A 27860-nucleotide genomic window follows, 5' to 3' on the forward strand; every position below is an offset into this window, starting at 1 on the left:
GACTATAACCCAACTATAGCACAAGAATATGGGGAAAGGGCCAAGGAAGGGGAAGGGAGGGGGGAGGTTTTGGTGGAGGGAGGGTAATGGGTGGGGCCACATCTATGGTGCATCTTAGAATGGGTACAAGCGATTGCACTAATGTACACAGCTATGATTTAACAATAAAAAAGAAAATACCTGTATAGCTCAATAATGGAACACCTTGGTGAAAAGGGCATGGAGAGGGATTTAGCTCTCCTAACAAGCATGAGAACTTGAGAGATGAGAGCAGTGGTGAATTGGCAGTCTCTACATCTGTGGTGGTGAGAGGCGCGAGATGAGCCTTATTTTAGGCTGAAGGAGAAGGCAGTCGGGAGCATGCGCATTCTATCACAGACTCGCTTCCTCTGACTCTGTCTCCTCTCCTGCCTGCAGAACACCAGCATGGCGTCTCTCTGCTGAAGATTACCAAGCTCTACTAGACTAAGATCTATCTTTCTAAGAAGACTGCTTTACTCTAAGATTCTCTTTTGTACTTTCTCCAGCTAAAGTAGATAGCCCTCAGGCACCTAAGAGAAATGGTTCCTGAACAAGGTAGCTTAGGGGTCCGCGTCCGGAAGCTAGTCAAGCCGGGCCTGAGACCTGGCCAGTCCCGGGCCCTGACAGGAATGTACAGAGTACTGACGGTGCACCGAATAGGTTACTGTATTTGGGGTGCACAAAGCAGATAACTTGTCATTTAAGTTCACGTATTCTTCAGAATGGCAGATAAAGAGCTTTACCCAAGAAGCCTGGTTAGATGATGAGCCTCTAGACCTCCATGTGGAGGTCTTGAAAATATGGATGAGTTTATTTTGCACTTCAGATGGGTATGAATTACTGCAGCCAACAGGTAGTCTGAAAAGATGGCTGCAGTATTTTCCATATCATGTGTTTTAAGATAGTCTCACTCTATTGCCCTGGGTAGAGTGCTGCTGTGGCCTCATCGTAGCTCACAGCAACCTCAAACTCAGGCTGGATTCTCTTGCCTCAGCCTCCCAAGTACCTGAGACTACAGGAGCCCATCACAACACCCAGCTAATTTTTCTATTTTTACTAGAGACGAGGTCTCACTCTTGCTCAGGCTGGTCTCCAACTCCTGAGCTCAAACAATTCATCTGCCTTGCCTCCCAGAGTGTTAGGATTACAGGTGCCCCAGCTTATCTGTTCTTTTTAAAATGTGACTAGTGGGAGGCCAGGCATGGTGGCTCCCCCCTGTAATCCTAGCACTCTGGGAGGTCGAGGCAGAATTGCTTGAGCTCAGGAGTTTAAGACCAGATTGACCAAGAGTAAGAAGAGTTACGCAATTACTCTGGGTAGGCAGTCTTGTGTAGAAATGCTACAAGACTTGTGGCTAGGTCAGACACAAAAGGCAAAGGAGCTTTTGACATGATGGCCCCCACACTAGAGCCCTAAGTAGTCATGTAAAGAGCATGATTGCCCTGAGCACAGCAGGCTGTGAGGAAACCCAACCCAATCCATAGAGCCAGACATGGCAAAGTCCCGCAATCCAATGAGAGGCGCGTCCTGGCCAGGCCTCAGCTGCTCTATTGCTCCACTGCTTCAGCTCCATCCAGCACCAGACTGAAAAAGACCCAGAGCCCAACCACCCAGGTGACTTCTTAATTCCCAACTCACAGAAAACTGAGAGATAATAAATGGCTGCTGCTTTAAACCACTAGGTTCTGAGATGATCTGCAGCAAGTTAGTATGTTTCTGGGAGAAATTTAGTATGAAAAAGTATAATTCAGAGGAAACCACAATTTCATTTTCAAGTCACTTGAACCAGAAACATCCAGCTCAGGATGAGGGAAGCACAGCTGTCCCTTGGTGTCCATGGGGGATTTGTTCCAGGACCCATGAGGACACCAAAATCCATGAATGTTTTTATACAAGTCCCTTGTATAAAATGCAGTAGTGTTGGTATATAACCTACACACATCCTCCCGTATATTTTAGATCATCTCTAGATTACTTCATGTAAATAGTTGTTATACTGTATTGTCCAGAGAATAATGACAACAGAAGTCTTTGTACTCAGTAGAGGCAACCAGCCACTTTTCCCACTTGAATATTTTTTGCAGATGGCTGAATCCACGGTCATGGAACCCAGGGATGTGAAAGGGTCATCTGAATACCAAATTTCTATTCCCTTTGAATTTACAACTTTTTAAAAATATGACCACTTGGCTTTTAAAAGGCATTGAGCTATTTACTGTATATACATTTTTTTCCATGAAATCACATTTACTATATCATTAAATATTCATAGATTATTTCCTATCCCTCCAAAACACTTCCTTACAATTGTACTTAAAAATGTATTAACAAATTGCAACCAACAAAAACATAAAATCAATGACCATGAGAGCTGTTACGTGTTCCTTTACATTTTATTTGCCATAAACATTAAAATAAAACAGCAAAAATTGAAGCAAGGCTTTTACACAATTTTTGATGTAAAGCTTAACACTTAAAATTATGTTTGTTTCCCCACACCCATCCCAATTCAACATGCAGATATTATTTATTTTCACATATGCTGATTGAAGAACATTAAATCTCAATAGTTTTATAAGAGTATTTGAGTTGTAACTTGAAACGATTTCACAAACTGTACAATCAAGGCATAATACCATCATTCAGATAGCTCCCAAGGTAAGTATGTTTATACAATATTAACACTAAATCTGTGTTTTTAGAAACATCATAATAAGTCAAACCACAAAACCCAAGATCTCATTTATATATGTTTATGCAGACTGCTGCTGAGCGCAAAGCATGCAGGTATCATGACCACCTAGATGAAGCTGGGCGTGAAACTCCTTCAGTAGGTCCAAAGATGTAATTTTTCACTCATCCCAAGTATCTCCATATTTGTTTACTTTGACTAGGAAAAAAGCACAAATAATTGATGATTCCAAATAACATTAAGTCAAAGACATGATTTTAAGTTTGTTGTTATGATGAAAGTTTATGTTTCTCTCTCATTTGAATAAAAGCACATGAGAGTCAAATTATAATCATAAAAAGTGGCTAGCTAGACTCTGGTGAATTGGGGGTTAGACATAACTACAAATGCCCTGTTAGCAAAAATGTTACATAAATACTTGATCCTCATTACAACCTTGTAAGTAAACATAATTTCCATTTTAAGTGTGAGAAAACACATTAGTAACTTGCCCAAGGTATAAACCCTAACAGTCAGAACTGTACTTTCCACAATGGTTTGAAACTGCTTCACCCAGGTTTAGGTCAAAAGTCTGGGTGTCTTTATAGCTTAACCATCCTACCCAAGGAAGCATTGCACAGGTCGCTATGAAAGTTCTGAGACAGCTGTGCTACGGCCCACTATTTCCTTTCTAAGAAACACAGTTGACAGTGTCCTTTCTGATTCACTCCTCCAAGTTTCAACTTGCTTAACTTATTGGTGTTGCTGGGAAGACTTAATTTGTTTCGTCTGGTGGATTTTACAGTTCTTGAATTTTGTGTATCTCAAAACTTTCATAATGACCCACGCATTATAGCACATAAAAAACAATTATTAGGAAATAAAATCAATAATAATTTTAATTTTGTATTACACAAAAAATGAAGTTAACAGAAATGGTCTTCAGGTTGTGGTTAACTCAATCTTCTCTCCCACGAGCTGTAACACTACCATAAGAAATAGTTTCCAACAGTCCCAATCGGACACATGCTCCACTGGCTTTTCTACTCTTTTGATTTTTGGCTTCTTTTCCACAGCCTCCATCTGTGAATTGAAACTCTTCAAAAGACCCAAGTAAGATAACAACGTAAAGATCATCACAGTATGGACCCTTTAGGGAATTCATGAAGTCAAAAATATTTCATTATTACACTAAGATATTACATACCCTTTTCCATGCATTTTGCCTTTTCCCTACTCTCAATCCCTCATGGGTATACAGTTATTTTCTAGAACCTATACGATGTATGGAGACACAGCTCCGACAGGTAATGGAATGTGTGCTTGGGTTTTAAATTTTTCTCTGTCTTGGCCTGGCGTGGTGGCTCATGCCTATAATAGTAGCACTCTGGGAGGCTGGGTAGGTAGATTGCCTGAGCTCAGGAGTTCAAGACCAGCCTGAGCAAAAATTAAGACCTCGTCTCTAGTAAAAATAGAAAAACTAAGGCAAAAAGACTGCTTGAGCCCAAGAGTTGGATGTTGCTGTGAGCTATGACACTACCAGCACTCTAAACAGGACAACAGCTTGAGACTCTGTCTCAAAAAAAAAAAAATTCTCGTCTTAATTTGTAATTAAATGAATAACAACCACGTAAAGTTGAAAACCTTAAGCAATACTCTCTAACTCTGCGAATCTACACTCTACTAATGTCAATTTTTTTGGTTTGTATTTGAGAATATTCCAGAAAATCACTGAACTATTTCATTATACGTCTTTTCTTATATCAAAGCACAAACCCCCCAGCTTTCCTTTACCAAAATAATGCATCATTCAACATTACTGTGTCACACAAAAAACTTCAAGATCCCTCACAGTCAAAACTACAAATGTCAAAATCTAGTAAATGCTAAAAAATTTAACATATTTCCTTCTCTCAATCTATTATTACTGTGCAAATACAAAAAAGATGACGAAAATGAGAAAAATACTACTTTCTGCCCTCATGGGGCTTACACTCTAAATATTCAACTTAATCAGCAAGGCAAAGCACCTCACACATCACAGAGTAACGGCCACTGGCTGCACAGGTGTTTACAATGACAAATTAACTGTATGACAGATTACAGATCAATTTCAAAGCTAGATTTTTTTTAACATCAATAATATAACATAGATATCACCTATCATTATTATAAAAACAGAATTCTAAATAGAACAATGATTAGAAATAAAATTAGCCCTAAAAAATGATCACAATAACAAATACTAAGGATTTTTATGCATTTTTGCTTTCTTTGTGGTGTTACGACTTTCAGGAAGGTACTAAAGACTTCTTCTTTCCCTTGATTTTTTAAGTAGTAAAAAGAAAACCTTGAAACAATGACACATCGTCTGAAATTCCTTAAGAGAAAAATCATAAAATTCTATACTTAAATAGCTACAAATTCCCATTCAAAATGCCCTTTTCATTTAGAGGTAAACATTTGTGTCAGAATACTTACTTTGGGTCATGTATGGCTGTGCCAGAACTTAAACCATGATTTTAAAATTTAAAATTAATTATAAATATATGGTACTATTGTTTTTTAAACGTCAAATTCCTCTTTTGGAAATGCTTTGAAAGCTGGCTTGTAAGGCAATGTAACTCTTTCAATTTCACAAATGTACACGAAAATCAATTTGCACTCCCAATTTCGTGATTCTGCACAAAGTGGTATGATAGCCCATGATTAACCTCAGACCCCCAAATCTGCTTATGCAACAAAAGGCCATGCCATTCCCGAGGTAACCTGTTACAAGGGAAAAACAGTCAAATGGGTATGTGGTTTCTAACCTGTATTACAAAACTCGTCTCACTGATTTAAACTTTACTATTTGGACTTCGTTATTTTCTAACATAAAATAGCCTTTAGAATATTTTACTGTGAAATAAGAAATTCTATTCTTTTAAGAAATTTTTACTTTGGTTAATCACTTCAAGAATTAAATCACATATTCATGTAATTAATCTTTTTAATTAATTGTTTAGTTTCCAATGCTAAAGAGTAAAGTGATTCAGACTAAACTATCATACCTTCTTTTTTGGGCACTCTTTCCTGCATAGGCCTGACTGAGGGGTCAGTCTTTTGTGTTAAAGTTACTTCATATGACTCTCTGTTCTTATTCCTTAATTCCTCATATGTAATACCTTTTCTTTTAGGACTTTCTTCAAGGTTGGGATCAGGTCCTAAAACAACAAACAGTTAATAAATGACGATAAAAAGGATTTATATAAATCCAAAGCAACTAAATTTGACAAATGTTCCTTACCTATAAGCAAAATAGAATAAAGTGAAATGAAGAATCAAATTATCACTATTCAAAGGGACTATACTTCCTGTAATTCTAAAATTGAAATCTCATTCTCAAAAAAAAAAAAAATATATATATATATGTATATACTCTAATACTTTTAAAACCTCTTATTTCTAAAAATAAAAATCAACATCAAAAATTTGATGTATACACCAGAGCTGGTGGGTTCAAACCCAGCCCAGGCCTGCCAAACAACAATGACGACTACAACCAAAAAAAAAAAAAAAAAAATAGCCGGACGTTGTGGCGGCTGCCTGGAGTCCTAGCTACTTGGGAGGCTGAGACAAGAGAATTGCTTAAGCCCAAGAGTTTGAGGTTGCTGTGAGCTATAACACCACAGCACTCTACTGGGCAACAAAAAAAATTTTTTTTTGATGTAAAACTAAACTATGGCAAGAAGAATAGGTGGTATAATATATAATAGTAACATTTAAACTCATCAAAATGCTAATTTTTTTTTTTTTTTTGAGACAGAGTCTCACAATGTTGCCCTCGGTAGACTGCTGTGGCGTCACAGCTCATAGCAACCTCAAACTCTTGAGCTTAAGCCATTCTCTTGCCTCAGCCTCTGAGTAGCTGGGACTACAGGTGCCCACCACAATGCCCTGCTATTTTTTGGTTGCAGTTGTCATTGTTGTTTAGCAGGCTCGGCAGGCTCAAACCCACTAGCCTCAGTGTATGTGGCCGGCACCCTACTCACTGAGCTATAGGCGCTGAGCCAAAATGACAATGTTTTAAAAACAAAGTTTTTCATACTATATGGAACTAAAGAGAAGTACTATTCTACTGCTGACAATTGAATAAAATTTGACATAGATAGATTTTATTTAGTAATATTGCCATAGTTAAATGTTCCTGTAACCACAGACTGTAAATGTAAATAACTCCAGCCATTTTAAAAAATATTGATTATACCTTATTTATAAAATTTAAACAAAACACTTAAAACTACTGAAAAGTACAAAACAGTCTTTATTCAGAGTATAGATCATTTTCAATTTAGTCAAATGGAAGGAATCCTGAGGCAGAAGAAAGTACCAATTATAATTTTGGCCTGAGAACAAGCATTTATTCTTTATCTCTCCCCAAAAGAGTTTAAGTGTAAACATTTTATATATTATCAAAGAGTAAAATTAGTGGTTACTCAATGTTGGTTTATAAGATCAAATATTGAATGTAGTTTATAAAATGGATAAATAGTAAAAAGGCCAAATAATTTTCTGTTTTTTTTTTTTTAATTTTTGAGATAGGGATTCACTTTTACACCTAGGTTAGAGTGCAGTGTTGCAATCACAGCTTATTATAACCTTGAACTCCTGGGACAAGCAATCCTCCTACCTGTGCCTCCTAAATAGCTGGGACTAAAGCAGTATAACACCACATCCAGCTAATTTTTATTTTGCAGAGATGGGGGGTGTTTTACTGTGTTGCCCAGGCTGGTCTCAAACTCCTGACCTCAATAGATTCTCCTGCCTCAGCCTTCCAAAGTGCTGAGATTAGAGTATGAGCCATCACATCCAGCCCATATAAATATTTTAAAAGAAATAAACTGATGCTAAGAAAATATTCAACCAACAACTATTTAACTTATAAGGTCTTACACACCACACCAAAAGTAATATTTTTCAAGAAGGTTTTCAATGAGACACACAAATTGAGCATATCACTTTAATAATATAATCACATTAATTAAAATGATTGAAAAATTTTTTTGCCAAATGGTCCTTATTTGAAACTCAAAACTATAGTGAAATCAGAATTTTCTAAGCAACATAACTGTACATTAAATAACATTTTCAACTATAATCGTTTTTTACTAAATATATACTATACTGATTCAAAGCAAAGAGGATTCGAATTTCTTCTAATTAGTTCTAATATTATACCACGGTTGAAAACTTGCTAATAAAAGAAGAATGCAAAGAAAAACATTATAACCTTATATTGGGTTAAAGAGCTTTACCCATTGCATAAGTAAATACTAAATTCATTTTTCCCCACCATCCATGTTTATCTTAAAAAATTTGAAGGAAATAGTGGGTACTTCAGAACCCTGGGTTTTTATCATATTATGCTGAAAATCAATGTCCTTGGGCAAATCACTAAGTTTCTTTGAATCTTGGTTTTCCTCGATTGTGAAATATGGTAGTTTGACTAGATGATCTCCTGAAATTCCTTCCAGGTCTAAGATTTTTTCTCATCCAAAAGAACAATACTTTATATTGTTTTATATTTTCCAAAATTCTGTGACCAATCAATGAAAATATAAATTAGAAGATTAAGGAGAATCTTTTCCACTCATAAAAGCCCAATGACAATGTCCTGCACTTTGTACAGAACACAATTTATGACTTTGCAAAGGTTATGAAGAGCTGGAAGGAATAAAATATGTAAAACAGTGCTGATTTAAATCAAATTGTAATAAACTGAGAGTCTCATAACAGCTACATGGGAGTGCTTTCTACTTTAAAAGATTAATATCTCTTTGAATTTCTGAGCAGGCAGAACTGGAGAGGGCAAGTAGAACTTTAACAACAAAGAGAGTACCCTGGGGTAAGAGAGGACAGCCTCTGGGGCAAAGCAAAAGGTAGTCACCACTGGCCAGGTGGACAAGTGGCAAGGTGGATTTAGAGAAAGGGATCAGTGGACCGATGGATGTCTGCTGTGGAGGGCATGAAATAATATAATCTTAAAACATGGGCCTTGGGTAGCTACCAAGTGGGGTTTTGTTTGTTTGCTTTTGTGTGAAAAAGAAATTACATAACATAGAATTTTCTTTTTTTGAGACAGAGTTGCCTTCAGTAGAGTGCTGTGAAATCACAGCTCACAGCAACCTCAAACTCTTGGGCTTAAGCAATTCTCTTGCCTAAGCCTCCCAAGTAGCTGGGAATACAGGCACCTGCCACAACACCCAGCTATTTTTTTAAACATAGAATTTTCTAATGCAAATGGCAGAAAAGATGCAAGTCGTTACCAGGGAAGAGTTGGTGCAAGTCTAGGATACAGTAGTCCCCCCTTCTTTTACCTGTGGTTTTGTTTTCCTTGGTTTCAGTTACCCAAGGTCAAAAGCATTCTGAAAACATTAAGTGAAAAATACCAGAAATAAGCAATTCTTAAGTTTTAAACAGCACACTGTTTTGAGTGGCATGATGAAATCTTGCTCAGATAATGCTGTGAACCATCCCTTTGTCCACACTGGCTATGCTACATCTCTCTTGGTCACTTAGTAGGAACCTAGGTTATCAGATCCAAAACAACATAATATTTATAGGGTTTGGTAGTATCTGGGGTTTCAAGCATCCAATGGGGGGCTTGGAACATATTCCCTATAAATAAGGGAGGACTACTGTACAAGAAGAATGAATTGAATGCAAAACTGAGAAAATGAGACAGGACAGGTGCCTTTCTTCTAATCTGCCCACTGTCCCCCACTTCTCTAATTTGATCTCATCTTTGTTTCTAACTATCTAGGGGGGCAAAAATGGAGTTGAAGATTAAGAGACTCTCAACAACTTTCATCCAAACTCTTTAATCATCTGCACTTTCATTCTCTCCTGTCTCTTATTTTCTGCAAGGTAGTATCTATCCTCTTGCCCTGACTTCTGCTCTAAAGTAGGGCTGTCCAACACAACTTCCAGCAATGATGAGAATGTTCTCTACTGGCCCTGCCCAACACAGGGGCCACTACAACACACAACTACTGAGCAACTGAAATGCTACCAAAGCAAGTGAGGAACTGAATTTTTAATTTCATTTAATTTTTAAGATTTAAAGAGTATTCAGAGGTCAGATATAGTTCACAATTCAGAGTTCCTCAGATTTTAGAAAAAGACTATACTTAATATCCATAAATTCCGAAGTTTGGGGCAGCAATGAGTAAGTAAATATATTAGTATTTCTACAATACTAATATATTGGCTATATCTATGTAACTTACATCAGTTTAAGTCAGAGTTTGCTGCCAAACAAGTTCAGATCACATTTTATTACTAGTTTAATTATTAAAAACAAAATTTTTAGCTTTCAAAACTTTCTGGATTTTAGGATTTTAGATAAGAAGTTCTAGGTTTGTACTTTCTAATTCCTCAACTTTCACTACAAAATAGACTGAGAAAGGAAAGAGACTAATGTTGTGAGTCTATTACTTGCCAGGCTTTGCCTCTGATTATTTCATCAAATTCCAACAGTTCTTTAAGACAGAGATTATCATTTCCATTCAAAAGATCAATAAACTGAAAAGATTATAAAGTACAGTTACTTGCCAAAGGTCACATAGTTAGCAAATGCCAATTATGATTCAAATCCAGGCCTTAATCTAAAATTGATGCTGTTTCATTAATATGTGTGATCTTTAAAGCTAGTATTTACACAAACTTCACAAAGCATTTCACAGGAATTTTCTCACTCGACAACAATTCTGTATGGCAGGTAAGTATTATTTTCTTACAGACAAGGACGCTGAAAGCCTTTAAAAATCAGCCTATCAAAGGTAACCTTTTTAAAAAGCCTTCTTGATGAAGCCTCTATTCCCTGAGACATAATTTATCACTCCTTCATCACTAATTCACTTGTGTTAGAATTTTCAATTACTGAGACATATTAGTAAATTAGCCATATATTTCTGTATCTTCTCAGACAGACTGAGGATTTTTCAGGGACATGAACCAAGTCTTATTTATGTTTAGGTCTTCTATACCTAGCAACAGTGCCTGATACATACTGGTCCTAAAGAGAAGCTCAACGAATGAAGGAAAAACAAATGAACAAAACAAATAAACACGCTGAGTTTAGGCCAATGGCTGATGGTGGCACATACAGGTGATATCCAGCAGAAAAGTCATCAAATAAAGTTTATACATACTTTGGACCATAAAATGCTGAAATTCATTTCAAGAGAAGTTTCTACCTTGGGCAACATGATCAGTAATACCAGTGAGAGTAGAATCATTCACAGAAGCACTGAATGGAATTGGCTCATAATGAGGAAGCATTTCTTTCTCTATGTTGTCTGCCGCTGGGGATGTCACAAAAGATGACTGACCACTCACACTTGAGTCATATTTTGACTTTTGAGAATAATGCCTGGAAAATAAAACCATACTGGATAAGAAATATGAGTTATTACCTATACACTAAAAGTGCTATACAGTATGAAAACAAGTTATCCAATTTCTTTTTTTTTTTTTTTGGTTTTTTTGGCCGGGGCTGGGTTTGAACCCACCACCTCCGGCATATGGGACCGGTGCCCTACTCCTTGAGCCACAGGCACCGCCCAAGTTATCCAATTTCTAAAACAATCCTAACTTCTTTTTCCCCCTGAGACAGAGTCTCACTATGTCACCCTTGGTAGAGCGCCATGGCATTGCAACTCATAACCTCAAACTCTTGGGCTTAAGCAATGCTCTTGCCTCACCCTCCCGAGGAGCTGGGACTACAGGTGCCTGCCACATGCCCAGCTATTTTTTTGTTCCAGTTGTCATTGTTGCTTAGCTGACCCTGGGCTGGGTTCGAACCCACCAGCCCTGGTGCATGTGGTCAGTGCCATAACCACTGTACTACCAGCACTGAGCCAACAATCCTAACTTTTAACACTTCTTTAAGCAATAAAATGAAGTATGTTTCTTTATGCCACAGAAAAGTGTCCTGACCATCTACACAACTTAAAAATTATTATTATTATTTATTTTTTTTTTTTGGCTTTTGGCCGGGGCTGGGTTTGAACCCGCCACCTCCGGCATATGGGACCAGCGCCCTATTCCTTGAGCCACAGGCGCCGCTCACAACTTAAAAATTATTACTCTTAATATAGAGAAACAGAAAATGTATATACAGCTTTCTAAGTAATAGGCTTTAGAGATAATTTTAAAATGTTTTAAAACTCTTGGGGAAAAAAGTACTTTAGAGTAGCTCTAATTTCAATAAGTCCATTTCCCATATCAATTGGGAAGTTACTTTCACAGGCAGGAGTCTATAAAAACATGAATTTAGGCCAGGCAAGGTGCTCACACCTATAATCCTAGCACTCTGGGAGGCTGAAGCAGGTAGATTGCTTTAGCTCACAGGTTCAAGGCCAGCCTGAGCAAAGAGCAAGACTCCCATCTCGAAAAAAAAAAAAAAAAAATAGCCGGGCATTGTGCCGGGGGCCTGTAGTCCTAGCTACTCAGGAGGCTGAGGCAAGAGAATTGCTTGAGCCCAAGAGTTTGAGGTTGCTGTGATCTATGATGCCATAGCACTCTACTGTGGGTGACAAAAGTGAGACTCTGTCTCAAAAATAAATAAATAAATAAATAAATAAAAACACTAAAGCAGATACATAGGATAGGTAATACTGTCTCTCGGAAGTTTTACATTGCAGGCCATTCCTGATGTGATCACCTAGCTACCAATTTGCTTAATTACCTTATTATTTATTTAGCTACTTCTCTAGGCAGATTCATTTAACTATACTTATGTACGTAACACAAAAGCCAAACAATCACAATCTAAAGAAAACCAGAAAAAGCTTAAACATTGCTTTATTCAGTGGACTTAGAAATCTGAGATTTTCAACATTTGAAAGTTTTTAAAAGCTTTTTAATTTTTCTTTTTCTTTCAATTACAATATATGACCACATTGCAGAAAGTTCATAGTAAGAGTGGAAAAACCCTACTAATATACTCGAATATTTTTACAAGCATTTATTTTTCTTGAATGATTCAATTTTATGTATAAATAACTTCAACTGCTGCCCATTTCTGTTTATCAGAAGCATTTCTTCATGTTGCTTCACAGACTTCATATTTTTAAGTAACTTCGCAATGCCCCCTTATTAGCTGTAACTTAGTTGGCCATTCACATCCCTTCACTGGAAATTAAGTTGATCACAGTTCTTCATTAATAGCAAATTTTCTCTATTAAAAGTAAAGTTATAAACAATAACTCTGTGCCTGCAGTTTGTGGTTTCCATTCTGGGTAGTTTATAGAATTTAATAAGAAAATTCAAAGGATTCCAAATGTTATGGATCTCAATGTATGCTGACAAAATACTATCTAAAATCATTACACCAATTTATACTAGAAATATATTCAGGTACCAGTTCACTTCTGAAATTATTTAATAGAGAATTAACCATTATTTTTCTAATATGAAGCCAGATTATCAGAACAAGTATTAATGTGTTATTTATCCTCAAGAAAATTAAACAAGTATTACTTTCAATGTATTGCCCTACTATTTCAATTCATATTCCCTACTACCTATTTAAGAAGCATTAAAATGAAAAGCTGAAATCTGTTACAAGATGGAATTGATAAAATTTGGCGATTCAAAGAAAAGCCCAAAATACATTAACCAAAGGTGTTTGCCAAACTCAAAATAAAATCCCAATAAGATGTAATTCTACCTTTAAAACAATGGTAACTAAGTCTTGTTCCACTTTTTAAAGCAAATTACCTTTAGCCTATAGCAAATGGAAAATTTCCCATGGTCATTCAGGCAATGTTTCAAGCCCTCAATTTAGCAGTATCTAGTTGTTTCTTAAAAATTAAAACTCTTTAAGGAAAGATCAGATCTGGCGTACCCCGCTGGTAGAGATCGTCGTGCTTGTCCTGACCGCAAAGCTTCTCCAAGAGGGGAATTTTCAAGATTCTTGAACTTCTCCTGGCAAGTTTTCACGTAAGAAAGCTTTCCAGCAAAGTATCCCATGATACAAGCGACTTATTTGTAAAAGCAAATAAAAAGTGTGACTGAACATGCCTTCTGGACAAAAATCTTTTCTAAAAGAACATTTTTTTAGAAGTATGGTTCTAAAGATGTCTCTGGTTTATAAAAAAACTGAGATTTCCTAAAATAATGGCAAAAGTACCACAATTAAATCAGACTCAGAGTTCACAGAAAGATTCTATAAATATAATTGACTTTCCTGAAATAGAATAAGCCAAAATAAAGTTGCTATAAATAAATCAAGTCTAATTTACTAATTACTTTATTAACATATACAAGAAAGATGTGGTAATGGTATAATGAAAAGAGGAACAAACGCAAATCAAAACATCAAGTTCTCGTTCTGGCCTAATCACAAGGCTTTAGGCCATTTATTTTCCTATAAAATGAAAACTCAATCACCTAGCCAATTTCATAAGGTTGTTTTAAAAATAAATGAGATGCAACAAATCCCTTAAAATAATACTAACTGATGGAGCATAACCTAAATGTGTAAATTACTTCATCGCATATTTGTTTACAGCACAAAAGACAGGCCAACCCAAAAGATTGTACTTTTTTTTTTTTTGCAGTTTTTGGCCAGGGCTGGGTTTGAATCCGCCACCTCATATGGGGCTGGTGCCCTACTCCTTTGAGCCACAGGCGCCACCCCGATTGTACTTCTTTTAAAGAGTGATTTAGTTTCTTTTTTTATTAACCATGTTGCAAAATGAAAACTAAAAAAATTTCTTTTTAAAATTTAAACTTAATTTTAAATATGCAGGATGTCCTAAAGGTTGTCCTTAAAGTTGCCATACATAGGGAAAATGGGAAATTGTAGCTAAGTGTATATTTATTTATTTAAACAAAGGTGCATTTAGCTATAATTTCCCATTTTCCCTATGTATGGCAACTTTATGGGTGATCTTTGGGACAGTGAATTTTTGATTAATCAAAATATCCACACGTTACTTTCTATAGATAAGACTAAAACTTTATTTTCAAATGTAAATCTTTACAAAATAATAAAAAATTAATAGTTCTATTACATTATAAAAAGAAGAAGGAACAAATGACTCTTTGAAGTAACAATGATTTCTGATGCTAACAATAAAATGAACAAGTAGTCCATTTACTGGAAAATGTAAACAAACTGATTTGGCGAAGCAAGTAACCAGATAACTAATATAACTAAGACATAACAAAACATTTGGTAAAATTAACAGTTTTATTTAAGTATAAAAGCTAAGAAAACAGTAATATTCATACTTACATATAAGTTTAGGGATGGAACCGTATTTGGGATGACTTGAAAGTATTCCTAAAGCAAAAAAGAGTCAAGTGTTTCTAAGTAATATTGTTAAAGAAGGAAAAGGAAAAATCAATACTGAGTATCTTTAAATATCAATAAAAAAGAGAACCAACTGAATTCAGTATAAGAACAGAAATACGGAGAAAATCCAAAGACTCTACAAACTATTATAATGGATGACTTTATTATAGAAAGATCATTTGATAAAGTCAATAGAAAAAAAAATATTTCTGCATATCAACAAAATACAAAAAACCCACACTTTAAAAAAGATATAATTATAGCACCAAAAGGAACAAAGCTAATGAAAATATGAGAGAGCTCTACACTGAGAACCACAAAACTCACTGAGAGAAATGAAAGGTAAATAAATGAAGAAATATACCGAGCACACAAAATCAAAAACTAGTTATAAATTCATCTATAGATGCAATGAAATCCCAATTAAAATCAAAGCAAAGTTTTGTAAAAATTGAAAATCTTATTCTGAAAATCATGTGGAAACACAAACACAATCCTGAAGAATAACCCTGGAGAACTGATGACATCAGCCAGCAAGACCTGCATGGTAATGGTAGGGTATACAGACAGGCTGGTAGAAACACAAGAGGTCAACTGACCAAAACCAGGAGGGAGTCCACAAACGGGGACACACAGACGTACGAACACTTGATTTATGAGAAAAGAACCCTGTAATATTATACACTGAATAATAAGCCCTTTCAAATTACAGTGCTGGGTCAATTACATATCCATAAGGGGGGAAATGCACCTTGATTCTACCTCACACAATATTCAAAAGCAATTCCAGATGGCTTAAAATATGAAGTATGATAATTAAAAATGCTTATGAAATCACTCACACTTGCATATGAAAAATGAAACACAACTATAGCCTAGAATGAAGGAGGGAAAGGGAGGGAGAGGAGATGGGAAGGGGTGGTTTGATAGAGGGAGGGTTAGTAGGGGGACCACACCTATGGAGCACATTGCAAGTACAAGTTGGATCTATCAGGTGTAGAACACAGATGTCTTAATGCTGTAATTGGGTAAATGATGTGAAAGCCATGTTGATTAGTAGGATGTAAGCACTCCAATTTGTACAAATAATCAACACATCGAATCCCATAATAGCATAAATGTATTTATGATCTATGTACAAATGACTTAAAAAAAATGCTTATGAAAGAAAGCATAAGAAGGACACCACCTGTGGCTCAGTGGGTAGGGTGCTGGCCCCATATACCGAGGGTAGTGGGTTTGAACCCAGCCCCAGCCAAACCACAACAAAAAATAGCCAGGCGTTGTGGCAGGTGCCTGTAGTCCCAGCTGAGGCAAGAGAATCGCCTAAGCCCAAGAGCTGAAGGTTGCTGTGAGCTGTGATGCTATAGCACTCTACCAAGGGCAACAAAGTAAGTCTGTCTCTAAAAAGAAAAAGTAAAAGAAAAAGTACAAGAAACCATCTTTGTGTCCTTCGAGTAGGCACAGAATTTAATGAGTCCACAAAAAGCACTTACCAGAAAAAGGAAATAAAATAAATTGGATTCTTAATACTAAGAAATCAGTTAAACAGAGTGGGAAAAAATAATTGCAATGCATAGATCTGGCAGAAGACTAATTCTGAAATAATACATACAACAAATAGGAACAGGAAAAAAACAATCTAACAACATCACTATTCATTTACCACAATGACTTTAACACAAGACACAAAAATAGCTAGTGTTGTGGAGAATGCAGGAGTATAAATTGGGTCAAATAGTTTGGCAGTATCTACTAAACAATAAATATATACACCATCTATAACTCATACAAAATGTTTACCAAGAGACACTGCACTGCATTCATGGCACAACTGTTTTATCTTGAGACAGGATCTTGTTCTGCCCCCTGGGTTAGAGTGCAGTAGCGTCATCATAGCTCACTGCAACCTTAAACTCCTGGGCTCAAGTGATCCTCCTGCTTCAGCCTCCTGAGACTGGGACTACAGACACGCACCCAGCTAATTTTTCTATTTTTTGTACAGACAGAGTCTAGCTATGCTGTTCATGTTGGTCTCAAACTCTTGAGCTCAAGTAATCCATCCACCTTAGCCTCCCAGAGGGCTAGGATTACAGGCATGAGCCACTGCTCCTGGCCTAATTGTTACAGTCAAACTTGGAAACTACCAATTACCAATTACAGCAGGATATGTGATATATTCACACAGCAGGAAATTATATGGCAATGATAATATATAATCTACAACACGCAACAATCTGAATAATCCAAGGGTCTGCCAGTAAATCAGGCTCTCCAAATAAAAGCCTTTGATTTTAAATGCCTATCAATTTCCATGGTATACCACCTTGCCAAAGTTCCTAAAAATTTCACTCAGTTCTCAGGAGCTGGCACAAGTGAGTTCTAGTATATGAGTGAACTAATATACTAGACTAATATAATGTTGAAAGAAGTGCACAAAACAATACTTAAGTATATAACCTTGAACTAAGCTATGCTATTAGCCTCAGTTCCTTCATTTATACCACTGGGATGTTGAGAAAAGGGAAGTGGTAAGAATATTTACATTTATACACTACAAAGTTGTTCATTCTGTCACCAACTCGTTATAAACCACTTACAACATAAATGTACTACATACTAGGCAATAGAGATATAACAATAAACAGAACTCTCTCTTTACTCTCATGGAGTGTACAGTCTACAGAGGGAAATAAGACCAACTACTGATGCACTTAAATATGTGAGTATCTACCTATATATGTACTATGCATGCCCTCTGTCCAGTGCCAGAGACAGCCTGTTTTCCTAAGAAGTAGGAAGAATGGAGGCAAACAGATTTGTTAAAAGAGTAATCCAATACTCTTTGCAACATATGGCTGCATTAATTAGTGACAGTGCAGATGGAGGTAGACGATTTACAGAGACATTTAAAAGTTGGAATAGGCCGGGCGTGGTGGCTCACGCCTATAGTCCCAGCGCTGTGGGAGGCCGAGGCGGGTGGATTGCCTGAGCTCAGAGGTTCAAAAAAACCCATATGAGCAGCAGTCAGCCAGAGTAAGACCCCGTCTCTACCAACAACATCAAAAACAGCCAGCACCGCAGGAGAAAGAAGAAAATCAACAAAAAAGGAGTACTTCAAACAAAACATGAACAAGCACACTGAAATTAAAAATAAAAAAAAAAAAAAGTTGGAATAGCAAAGACATTAATTATACAAGGTGAATAAGGGATAGAAATAAAAATGCCCCAGTTTCCTGGATGACAGCAATGCCACTCAGACATGGAGGAAGGTTAGAGTTGGTTTTGGGAAAAATGAGTTCATTTTGAGAGGCCTAGGCAAGAGCCCTCCAGGACCCTTAGAGGATATGATGACTCGTGCCTGTAATCCTAGCACTTAGGGAGACAGACATGGGAGAAGAGTTTGAGGCCAGGAGTTTGAGACCACCATGGGCAACACAGTGAGACCTTGCCTCTAAAAAAAAATTTAAAAATTTGGCTCGGTGCCTGTGGCTCAAGAGTCAAGTGGCTGAAGTGCCAGCCACATATTTCTGAGCTGGCAGGTTCAAAACCCGCCCAGGCCCACCAAAGGACAGCTGCAACCAAAAAAGAAAAAACAAACAGCCGGGCATTGTGGCGGGTGCCTGTAGTCCCAGCTACTTGGGAGGTGGAGGTAGGAGAATCACCTGAGCCCAAGAGTTGGAGGTTGCTGTGAGCTGTGATGTCACAGCACTCTACCCAGGGTTACAGCTTGAGGCTCTGTCTCAAAATAAATAAATTATTAAATAAAGACACATCTTCATAAAAAATAAATAAATAAATTTGCAGGGCATGGTGGTGTGTGCTTGTAGCCCCAGCTACTTGGGAAGCTGAGACCAGAGGATCATTCAGCCCAGGAGTTTTAGGTTACAGTGAGCTATGATCATGCCTCTGCACTCCAGCCTGGGTGACCGGCACCCTACCCACTGAGCTACAGATCTTCTTAGAATACTACAACTCTTGGGAGTCTCTACTACACAACTTAGTAGCTTATAAAGTATTTGAATTTTCTATTTGTTTCAACCTGTGCTCACATCAGTTTGTTTCCTCAAGTGAAGTAATAGTAATGCTTAAATTTCTTTTGCATAATACCCCTCCTCCAGCCATGCCTAATCATTATCAGTTAAATGACACACTGAATTAAGACAGATAAAACAGGCACAACTAGGTGCCATTGTTCACACCTACAATTCCAGCACTCTGGGAGGCCGAGGCAGGTGGATTGCCTGAGCTCATTAGTTTGAAACCAGCCTAAGCAAGGGTAAGACCTCGTCTCTAAAAATAGCCAGGCGTTGTGGTGGATGCCTGCAGTCCCAGCTACTTGGGAGGCTGGGGCCAGAGAATCACGTGAAGCCAAGAGTTTGAGGTTGCTATGAGCTATGACACCACAGCACTCTACCAGGGGCGACAAAGAGAGACTCTATCTCAAAAAACTAAATAAATAACATGCGCCATAATTACTCCATCCATAATTCCCTGAGCCAGTGTTTCCTGCAAATGTGACTAAAGTGTTTTTTCACAATACTGATCTGTCTATAAAACAATGTAAAGGACATTTACCTACACACATATACGTGTATGTACATATACCAACATCCTCCCACATTTAGGATTTTTGTCATATAGCACACAATAATGATGTTCTTTAATAAACAAAGAAATTTTTACCCCCCAAAATCCTCCCATTTACCTTCAAAACTTTTATCAACTGGTTGTGTCAAGATTACTAAGTTCTGCACTTCATATTGCTAACGTGAAAAGGCTAAAACTTCCTATCATAGTCACATTTTTGCAGGCGCTAGTTTGTTAAAAGAACAGCATTCCAGGCCATCTTTAAGGGCACCACCCTTTCCTGGGACACCTTCCCATTACTAGGCACCATGGTTTATTAAGCAAATGTAATGAGCAACTCTACTATTTATACCTCTACGTTTTAAAACAGTCTGATAGGGCAGCGCCTGTGGCTAAAGGAGTAGGGCGCTGGTCCCATATGCCGGAGGTGGCGGGTTCAAATCCAGCCCCGGCCAAAAACCACACACACACACAAAAAAAAACAGTCTGATAAACCAAATAGTTAAACTCAATTCTACACGAACAGATTGTAGAAACTGAGCTAAGAGAACTTAGGACAAGAAAGTTTCCTTAGGGGCTTGATAAAAATAGACTACCTGCTAAACCTCTGACATTCTGATTTTTTTTTTTTAAATGCTAACTCATCTATATCCATCCCCCCAGGTGATAACTTATTTTTATTTTATATATATTTTCTCCCCTTTGGACAAAGAGTCTGACGCTGTCACCAAGGCTAGAATGCAGTGGCACAATCATAGCCCTCCCAGATAATACAAAGCTAGTTCAGAGAGCTATTGATCTTTAAAGTAGTACATAAGAATCACTTGGATTTTGTTAAAATACAGATTCCAGGCTCGGTGCCTGTAGCTCAAGCAGCTAAGGCGCCAGCCACATACACCAGAGCTAGCAGGTTCAAATCCAGCCTAGGCCTCCCAAACAATGAGCTACAAACAAAAATGGCTGGGTGTTGTGGCGGCCGCCTGTAGTCCCAGCTACTTGAATTGCTGGAGCCCAGGAGTTGGAGGTTGCTGTGAGCTGTGATACCACAGCACTCTACCTAGGGTGACAACTTGAGGCTCTGTCTCAGAAAAAAAAAAAAAAACAGATTCTAGGGTTCCACCTCAGAGATTCTGAAGTCTGGGATGGGTCCCATGAATTCATCTCTAACAAGCTCCTAAGTGATGTGTCACTGCTGGTCCACCCAGATTGGATTTGCCTCTCTATCTCCTGGCAAGCCATCTCCAGGTTTTTAGTTACATTCTTGCTCTTGCAGATTACTAATGGTGCTATTAGCCCAGAAAAATATCAAATTCTCAAATCATATCTAAATCAGTGAGTCTGCAGAGACAAAACTCTTATAATACTGTAGAAACCCACCAATGATATTTAGCCTATTGTCTTTGCTTTATCTAAAAATCAGGAATATAACACAAAACAAAGATGGCACACAAAATGTTAAGTAAATTCAAAGTTCAAACATTTACCTTTACTAATTAGTCCTTGAGTAATCAACATACTTGTTGCAGCCAAAGGCACAGCTAAAGAAAAAACAACAACTTGTCAACATCAACTAAAAAGATTTTGTCTTGAATTCATTGAGACAAATATCAGTAAAACCATCTAGAAGTATATTATGCATCTAAGACCTTCAAGAGATTGTTCCAGGCTGGGCATGGTGGCTCATGCCTGTAAGCCCTCCAGGAGGCTGAGGCGGGTAGATTGCCTGAGCTCACAGGTTCAAGACCAGCCTGAGCAAGAGACCCTACCTCTAAAAAAACTAGCCAGGCATTATGGCAGGCGTCTATACTCAGGAGGCTAAGGCAAGAGGATTGCTTGAGCCCAAGAATTTGAGATTGCTGTGCGTTACGATGCTACCGCACTCTACTGAAGAGTGACAAAGTGAGACTCTGTCTCAAAAAAATAAATTTAAAAATTAAAAAAATTTTTAAAAAAGGAGATTGTTCCATTTTTAAAAGCTCACTGTATACAGTCAATGGAAAAATTAAAGAAGTATTTTAAATTTAAGAATTAAATGTAATTCAAGAACCATCTAGTTTTAGGCTCTAAAATAGCTGGCCACTCATTAATATCAGTAAAACAACCTAAAAAAGTGACTCAAAGTTACTTATCAAGTTAGACAAAAATTAAAGAGGAAGAGGCAAGTAAATTATAAATAAAAGGCACTCCTGAGTAATGACTGAATTTCGCTTCCATGCACCATGCTATGTACCTCACATGCATTGTCTCATTTACTTCTTACCACATTTCTCTAGAGGAGAAAATACTACCACCCTTTTAAAGGTTAGGAAACTTGAAGTTTAGAGATGTTAAGTAATTTGCTCAAGGCCATCTAGTTAGTTTGACAGGTCAGATTTTAAGGAAATCTGATACCAGATCTCAAGCTTTCAAGCTCTGTATTACACTGTGTCAACCAAAATACAAAAGTATGGGGTGGCGCCTGTGGCTCAGTCCGTAAGGCGCCGGCCCCATATACCGAGGGTGGCGGGTTCAAACCCGGCCCCGGCCAAACTGCAACCAAAAAATAGCCGGGCGTTGTGGCGGGCGCCTGTAGTCCCAGCTACTCGGGAAGCTGAGGCAAGAGAATGGCTTAAGCCCAGGAGTTGGAGGTTGCTGTGAGCTGTGTGAGGCCACGGCACTCTACTGAGGGCCATAAAGTGAGACTCTGTCTCTACAAAAAAAAAAAAATACAAAAGTATGATCAAATGGTGGCTGGGGCAAAAAAAAGTATAGATTTTAAATACTAATGTTCTTCTAACCCAGTTAACTCCTTAAAGCTATATGACAATATTGTATCTACATACAGTAGTAGAATATTGACCACCCAAGGGACTGCAACCAACTCGTCAACACACAGATGGTCAATATAAGGAACTAGGCTTACTGGACTGATACATACATGTGGTGCATGTCCAGACTATGAAAATTGGGTCAACTCAAGGAGGTGGTCAACTATGGAGACTTTTACTGTATACGCCTATAACCCAGGGTGAAAAATACAAAACTTTTATTATAATCTCAGAGGGGATTATAACTTAAAAACAGCCATGAAACACTGTCCTCTACACCAGCACCAACAAAATTTTCTACAGTGATACAGGTTAGTCTTTGGCTGAGCAACCTTGCAAGCAACTTGAGTTTGGGAACTCGACTGGCAAACAGTTCCCTACACTGATAAGAGAAAGTGGCTCACAATTACTACAGTCCATGCTTTCCTTCTGGAATTTTGGTGGCTGGTAGGCTGAGAATGCCTATGTGACCAGCCCTTAATAACAGTTCACACATGTTGTTACAAGTACCTGTTGGAGAAATTAAACACATCCTTTGCATGCAACTCCAACTGAGAAGACTCTTGGAAGCCTGTTCCTATTTCCTTTGGACTTCACTCCATGCTCCCTTTTTCCTTATTTTGCTTTGTATCCTTTCACTGTAAATTATTTTAACTATAAACAGCTATCTATGGCTGGTGGCTACCATACTGGACAGTACTATTCAAGACATGTTCTATAAGGAGTGATATGGCAAATATTTTGAGTTTTGTAGGCCAGTCTTTGTCCCAATTACTCGACTGCTATTTTAAAACAAAAGCACCCAGAAACAATACAAAAACAAATGAACATAGCTGTGTTCCAATAAAACTTTATTGATGCAAACAGAAATATGAATGTCATGTAATTTTCACATGTAATGTAATCTTCCTCCTTTGATTTTTTCCAACTATTCATAAGAGGTAAAAACAATTCTTCATGCATAAACACACAGATTTGGTCCATGGGCTACTGTCAGCCCCATCTGCTCTAAACTGGCTCACACCTATAATCTTAGCACTCTGAGAGGCAGTGGATTGCCTGTGCTCAGGAGTTTGAGACCAGCCTCAGCAAGAGCAAGACCCCATCTCTAAAAAGAAAAAATTAAACTGGCATTGTGGCAGGCACCTGTAATTCCAGCTACTTAGGAGGCTGAGGCAAGAGAATCACTTAAGCCCAGGAGTTTGAGGATGCTGTGAGCTATGACACCATGGCACTCTACCAAGGGTGACAAAGGGAGACTCTGTCTCAAACAAACAAAAAAAACCCTAACGTATCATCCCCTTGGCCCACAAACCTAAAATATACAGTCAATCAAATCTTTAACTCTTCCTTATTTTATGTTTTATGTTCTACCCTCGGCAAAAGATCTCTCCGTTCTAATTAGTTCAACCTCAAGGATCTAACAGAGACCAAATTATTATAGACTCTGCCTTTGCTCCGTATTCTTTGTTGTTGTTCTTTTTTGAGACAGGGTCTCAACTCTGTTGCCTGGGCTAAAGTGCAGTGGCACCATCACAGCTCATGGTAACCTCCAATTCCTGGACTCAAGTGACCCTCCTACTTCCCTCCCAGTAGCTGAGACTAAAGCATGCACCATAGTGCCTAGCTGATTTTTCAATTTTTTTTTTTTTGTAGAGACACAGTCTCACTATGTTGCTCAGGGTGGTCTCCAACTCCTGGCCTCAAGTGATCCTCTAGCCTTGGCCTCCCAATATACTAGAATTACAGGCATGAGCCACAGCACCCAGCCTATTCCCTTCATTTAAATGCTTCTTCACCTGCTCGGGAGGCTGAGGCAAGAGAATCGCTTAAGCCCAAGAGTTAGAGGTTGCTGTGAGCTGTGACGCTACAGCACTCTACCCGAGGGCCATAAAGTGAGACTCTGTCTCTACAAAAAAATAAATAAATAAATAAATAAATGCTTCTTCACCTTTCCTCTTCATTTACCTACAGTCCTACTAGTTGTTAAAATCTCATTTACTTAATAAAGCCTTTTTTAACTAATTCAATTCCAATTAATTAATCTGTTTAAAATTCTTATTGAAGCTATATACTTAATCTTTCTCTGGTTCATGTGTTACCTTTGTCTGAAACATATCTTCAAACTACCTGGAGACAAAGACAGTTTAATAAAATTTATTTCCCAAACATAGTACCTTGCATGTTATAAGCATACATACCAGGCTGACTGATGAAAATACACATGAAAGGACTGAGGTTTCCAGGTGAAAGACTACCAAGGTTTTGCTCAAAAATAAGATTATATTTTATGTGTTGCTTCCAAGATTCTTTGTATTTAAGAAATAAAATCTTTGTATAAAAGGTCTCTTGTTGGCTTGGCACCTGTAGCACAATAGTTACGGTGCTAGCCACAAGTTCTGGAATGGGCAGTGCCTGTAGCTCAGTGGGTAGGGCACTGGCCACATACACTGAGGCTGGCAGGTTCAAACCCAGCCAGGGCCAGCTAAAACAACGACAACTACAACAACAACAACAAAAAATAAATAGCCGGGTATTGTGGCAGGCACCTGTAGTCCCAGCTACTTGGGAGGCTGAGGCAAGAGAATCGCTTAAGCCCGAGAGTTGGAGGTTGCTGTGAGTTGTGACACCACAGCACTCTACCAAGGGCAACATAGTGAGATTGTCTCAACAACAACAAAAAAAAAAGAGCTGAGAGTGTAATAACATTCCACAATGATAAAATGGGAACCTGCTCTTATTACATACTGGTTAAAAGTATAAGAGTTAAAAACCTGAGCTTGTGTTTCAGATAGATTTGGCTTCAAGTCCAGACACCTTGACTTACCACACCTGTGCAGTAACACTGTATAACTTATTTAACATCTCTAAACCTCAATATCTTTATTTGCAAAGTAAGGGTAATAATTATCAACCTCACTGAGTTGTTTTTAACACATTTAATCCAGGTACAATCAGTAAGTGCCAGCTATTACTATTATTGACAAAATTATTTCATGGTTTTGAAAAAAAAAACTCTAGAAACAATTATTTTAAAACATGTCTAATTCCTTCTAGCTCCTTAATCAATTTCATCTAACAACAACCACATTATGACTAAAGTTTGCCGATTTATTCTGTATGAAGTCATTACAATTTCAGGTACAAATTTTGGATCAAATTATGTTGATTAGAAAATTGAACTCACATCTGAACCAAAAGCTTTCATCATTGCATTCTGCGAAGACTCTTCTTTCTTCCTCTGTTGGAATGTAATCAGCCCCTATGTCTTTTTACCAAGGAAAATCAGAAAACATTAAAATAACCATAATAAAACAGTCTGAAAAATTAGCTTCATTTCTAAGTATTAACAACAGATATCCAGTATTTTTAATACAGTAATGAAACAACAGCCTTGTATGAGCTATTAATTATTTTTAACAAACTTTGACTTAATATAGAAGTGTATGCTGCTATTTACTAGTGAGAATTAGCTACATAATGTGTTGGGCCCACTGCAAAATGAAACCAGGACACCCTTTGAACAAATTATTCAGAATTTCAAATTGTAGCATAGAGCATTAAGCCAAGTATGGGACCCTGGGTTACTGCACAGGTGGCATGCCCTTGAAACCAACCCAGATGCTCCTGCTACTCAAGTCAGTGAAATTGCCTTTACATAGACAGTGCTTCTTATTATAAATACTTAATAGATAATTACGAGGAATTGGTCTTGGAACTTCTGCATTCGGCTCTCGAAAATCAGCCCTCCCATTCATCTTTCCTGTATCAAAAAAATTTATATTAAGTATTAGAAACTATCACAAGATAAGTCAATCAGGAAAATGTATGCTATGGTAAAACTACTGGTCTTCATGTCAATCATCCAACAAATATTTACTAAACATTACTGCATCTTAAGTACTTGACAAAATAAAAATAGCTAAATGAAAAAGTAACAGACCTGCTAATAACCTGGAACTAATTATTCATATTAGGTCCCTTAATTAAAGAGATATAGGTGTTTTTAAAATATTTATAGGTTGATTAACATCAAAAAATAAAAAGTCCAATAAAACAATAGACATATTTTTCTTCCTGTAGTTTATTTCACATTATCCATGTTTTGGTCCTTTCCGAAATCCATACCAAATGATTAGGATAATTCCCCAAAATATAAGAGGAAAAACAAAATCTCAAGTTATTTCTGGGCTTCCATTTAAAAAAATGAAATAGTCGTCAGAAAACATGCAGCCTCTCCCACCAACCAGTACTCCACCAAAATGGAATAACAAAGACGTCACATCTTTCGCCCAGTGGTGTAAAGCCAACAATAAATTCGGTATCCTCTAAACTTTCCTTCCTCCCCAAAAACACGAAAGGAAAAAAGCGTAACATTCCAAAAACATACATTTTCACTTTCTATTTTTTTAGCCCATATCTTGGGACTTAATGAAGAGACCAACAGAATAATATCTGCGTGTTTTCCCGCATGTTTACGTGGGATCATGATTACTCTCATTTAAAAAACAATTTGCAAAATGGCATACACAATGAGAACAACAACTGGGCCCTTCCACATTCAGTCAACTAGCCATCACCAGGGGCCCGCTACATGCCAATCCCTTGAATAGAAAAAATTAAAAGGTTAAGGTGAATTCATAGATAGATGGAGGCCGCTGAATAAACTGCTTTTACTCTGAAAACTGTATTAGAAAAAAAATAAATCCTCCTAGAAACACCAGAACACAAAAGAACCCTTCCTAGAAACACCAGAAAGGCTGTCAAGGCCCCTTGGCAATACCGTTTTAACCTCTTAATTCCAAAGAAAAAAACTGGATTGAACCCTCTTCGGCCTATGACGGTCGATCTACCGCAGTCCAACCTCCTCCCACCTGCCACTACTGACTGAGCGACACCCCCATACTCTTCTGTCACCCCGAGCTTCTGCCATTCGTACCCCCTAGAAGCACTGGCTAGCCGCTCCCGGTTACCCACACTCAGAAGCCCGAGGCCCCCAAAGCGCGGTCTGTCCACCCTCACACGCAGAAAAATGGCGGAAGGTGCAAGTTGGGATGGCCGCGCGGAGGGGTTCGGTGGGTACGCGAGGGAACAAATACAGGGCTTTCAGCATCACCTCACAAACCTCCCGAAGACGGCAGCAGGTGACGGAGCAGCAAGCCCAGGCGATCAAGGGGCAGAAAGCCCGAAGAAGACTCGAGAGGGGAAAGGAGGGGAAAAAAAGAGGGAAGGACCGCAGAAATGGAGGGGGCCAAGAGACACCGAGCCGCGCAGATGTCACCCAGATAGACGCAAAATGACCGCAACCCGGAGGTACTACCTATGACAGGAAATGACGTCAGACGTCGCTGTGCGTCAAAGAGCGAGCCCCTAGGAACAGGCGCCCGCGCCTGCGCCTACCAGCCCCGCCTTCCTTTCCCTG

General features: G+C 38.0%; 1 protein-coding gene across 6 annotated transcripts; it reads right to left on the reverse strand.

Moving 5' to 3' along the window:
* Window positions 1–2400: 2400 nt before the first annotated feature.
* Window positions 2401–27739, reverse strand: OCIAD1 (OCIA domain containing 1). Of its 6 annotated transcripts, none has more exons than XM_053577574.1 (9): window positions 27564–27739; window positions 26139–26201; window positions 25626–25706; window positions 21116–21169; window positions 14982–15029; window positions 13587–13722; window positions 10933–11108; window positions 5746–5898; window positions 2401–2911 (listed from the first exon to the last, which is right to left on the reverse strand). In XM_053577574.1, exons 2-9 carry the CDS (start codon window positions 26194–26196, stop codon window positions 2874–2876), a joined length of 744 nt encoding a protein of 247 aa, XP_053433549.1. In that variant the 5' UTR covers window positions 26197–26201; window positions 27564–27739; the 3' UTR covers window positions 2401–2873. The 6 variants fall into 6 exon arrangements, with proteins under 6 accessions (XP_053433549.1, XP_053433545.1, XP_053433543.1 ...); XM_053577570.1 differs by having other exon boundaries at window positions 5860–5898; window positions 27555–27700; XM_053577568.1 differs by having other exon boundaries at window positions 27555–27700.
* Between the last annotated feature and the right edge of the window lie 121 nt (window positions 27740–27860).

The sequence above is a fragment of the Nycticebus coucang genome, chromosome 23 (genome assembly GCF_027406575.1).
Source record: "Nycticebus coucang isolate mNycCou1 chromosome 23, mNycCou1.pri, whole genome shotgun sequence".
NCBI classification, from domain to species: Eukaryota; Metazoa; Chordata; class Mammalia; order Primates; family Lorisidae; genus Nycticebus; species Nycticebus coucang.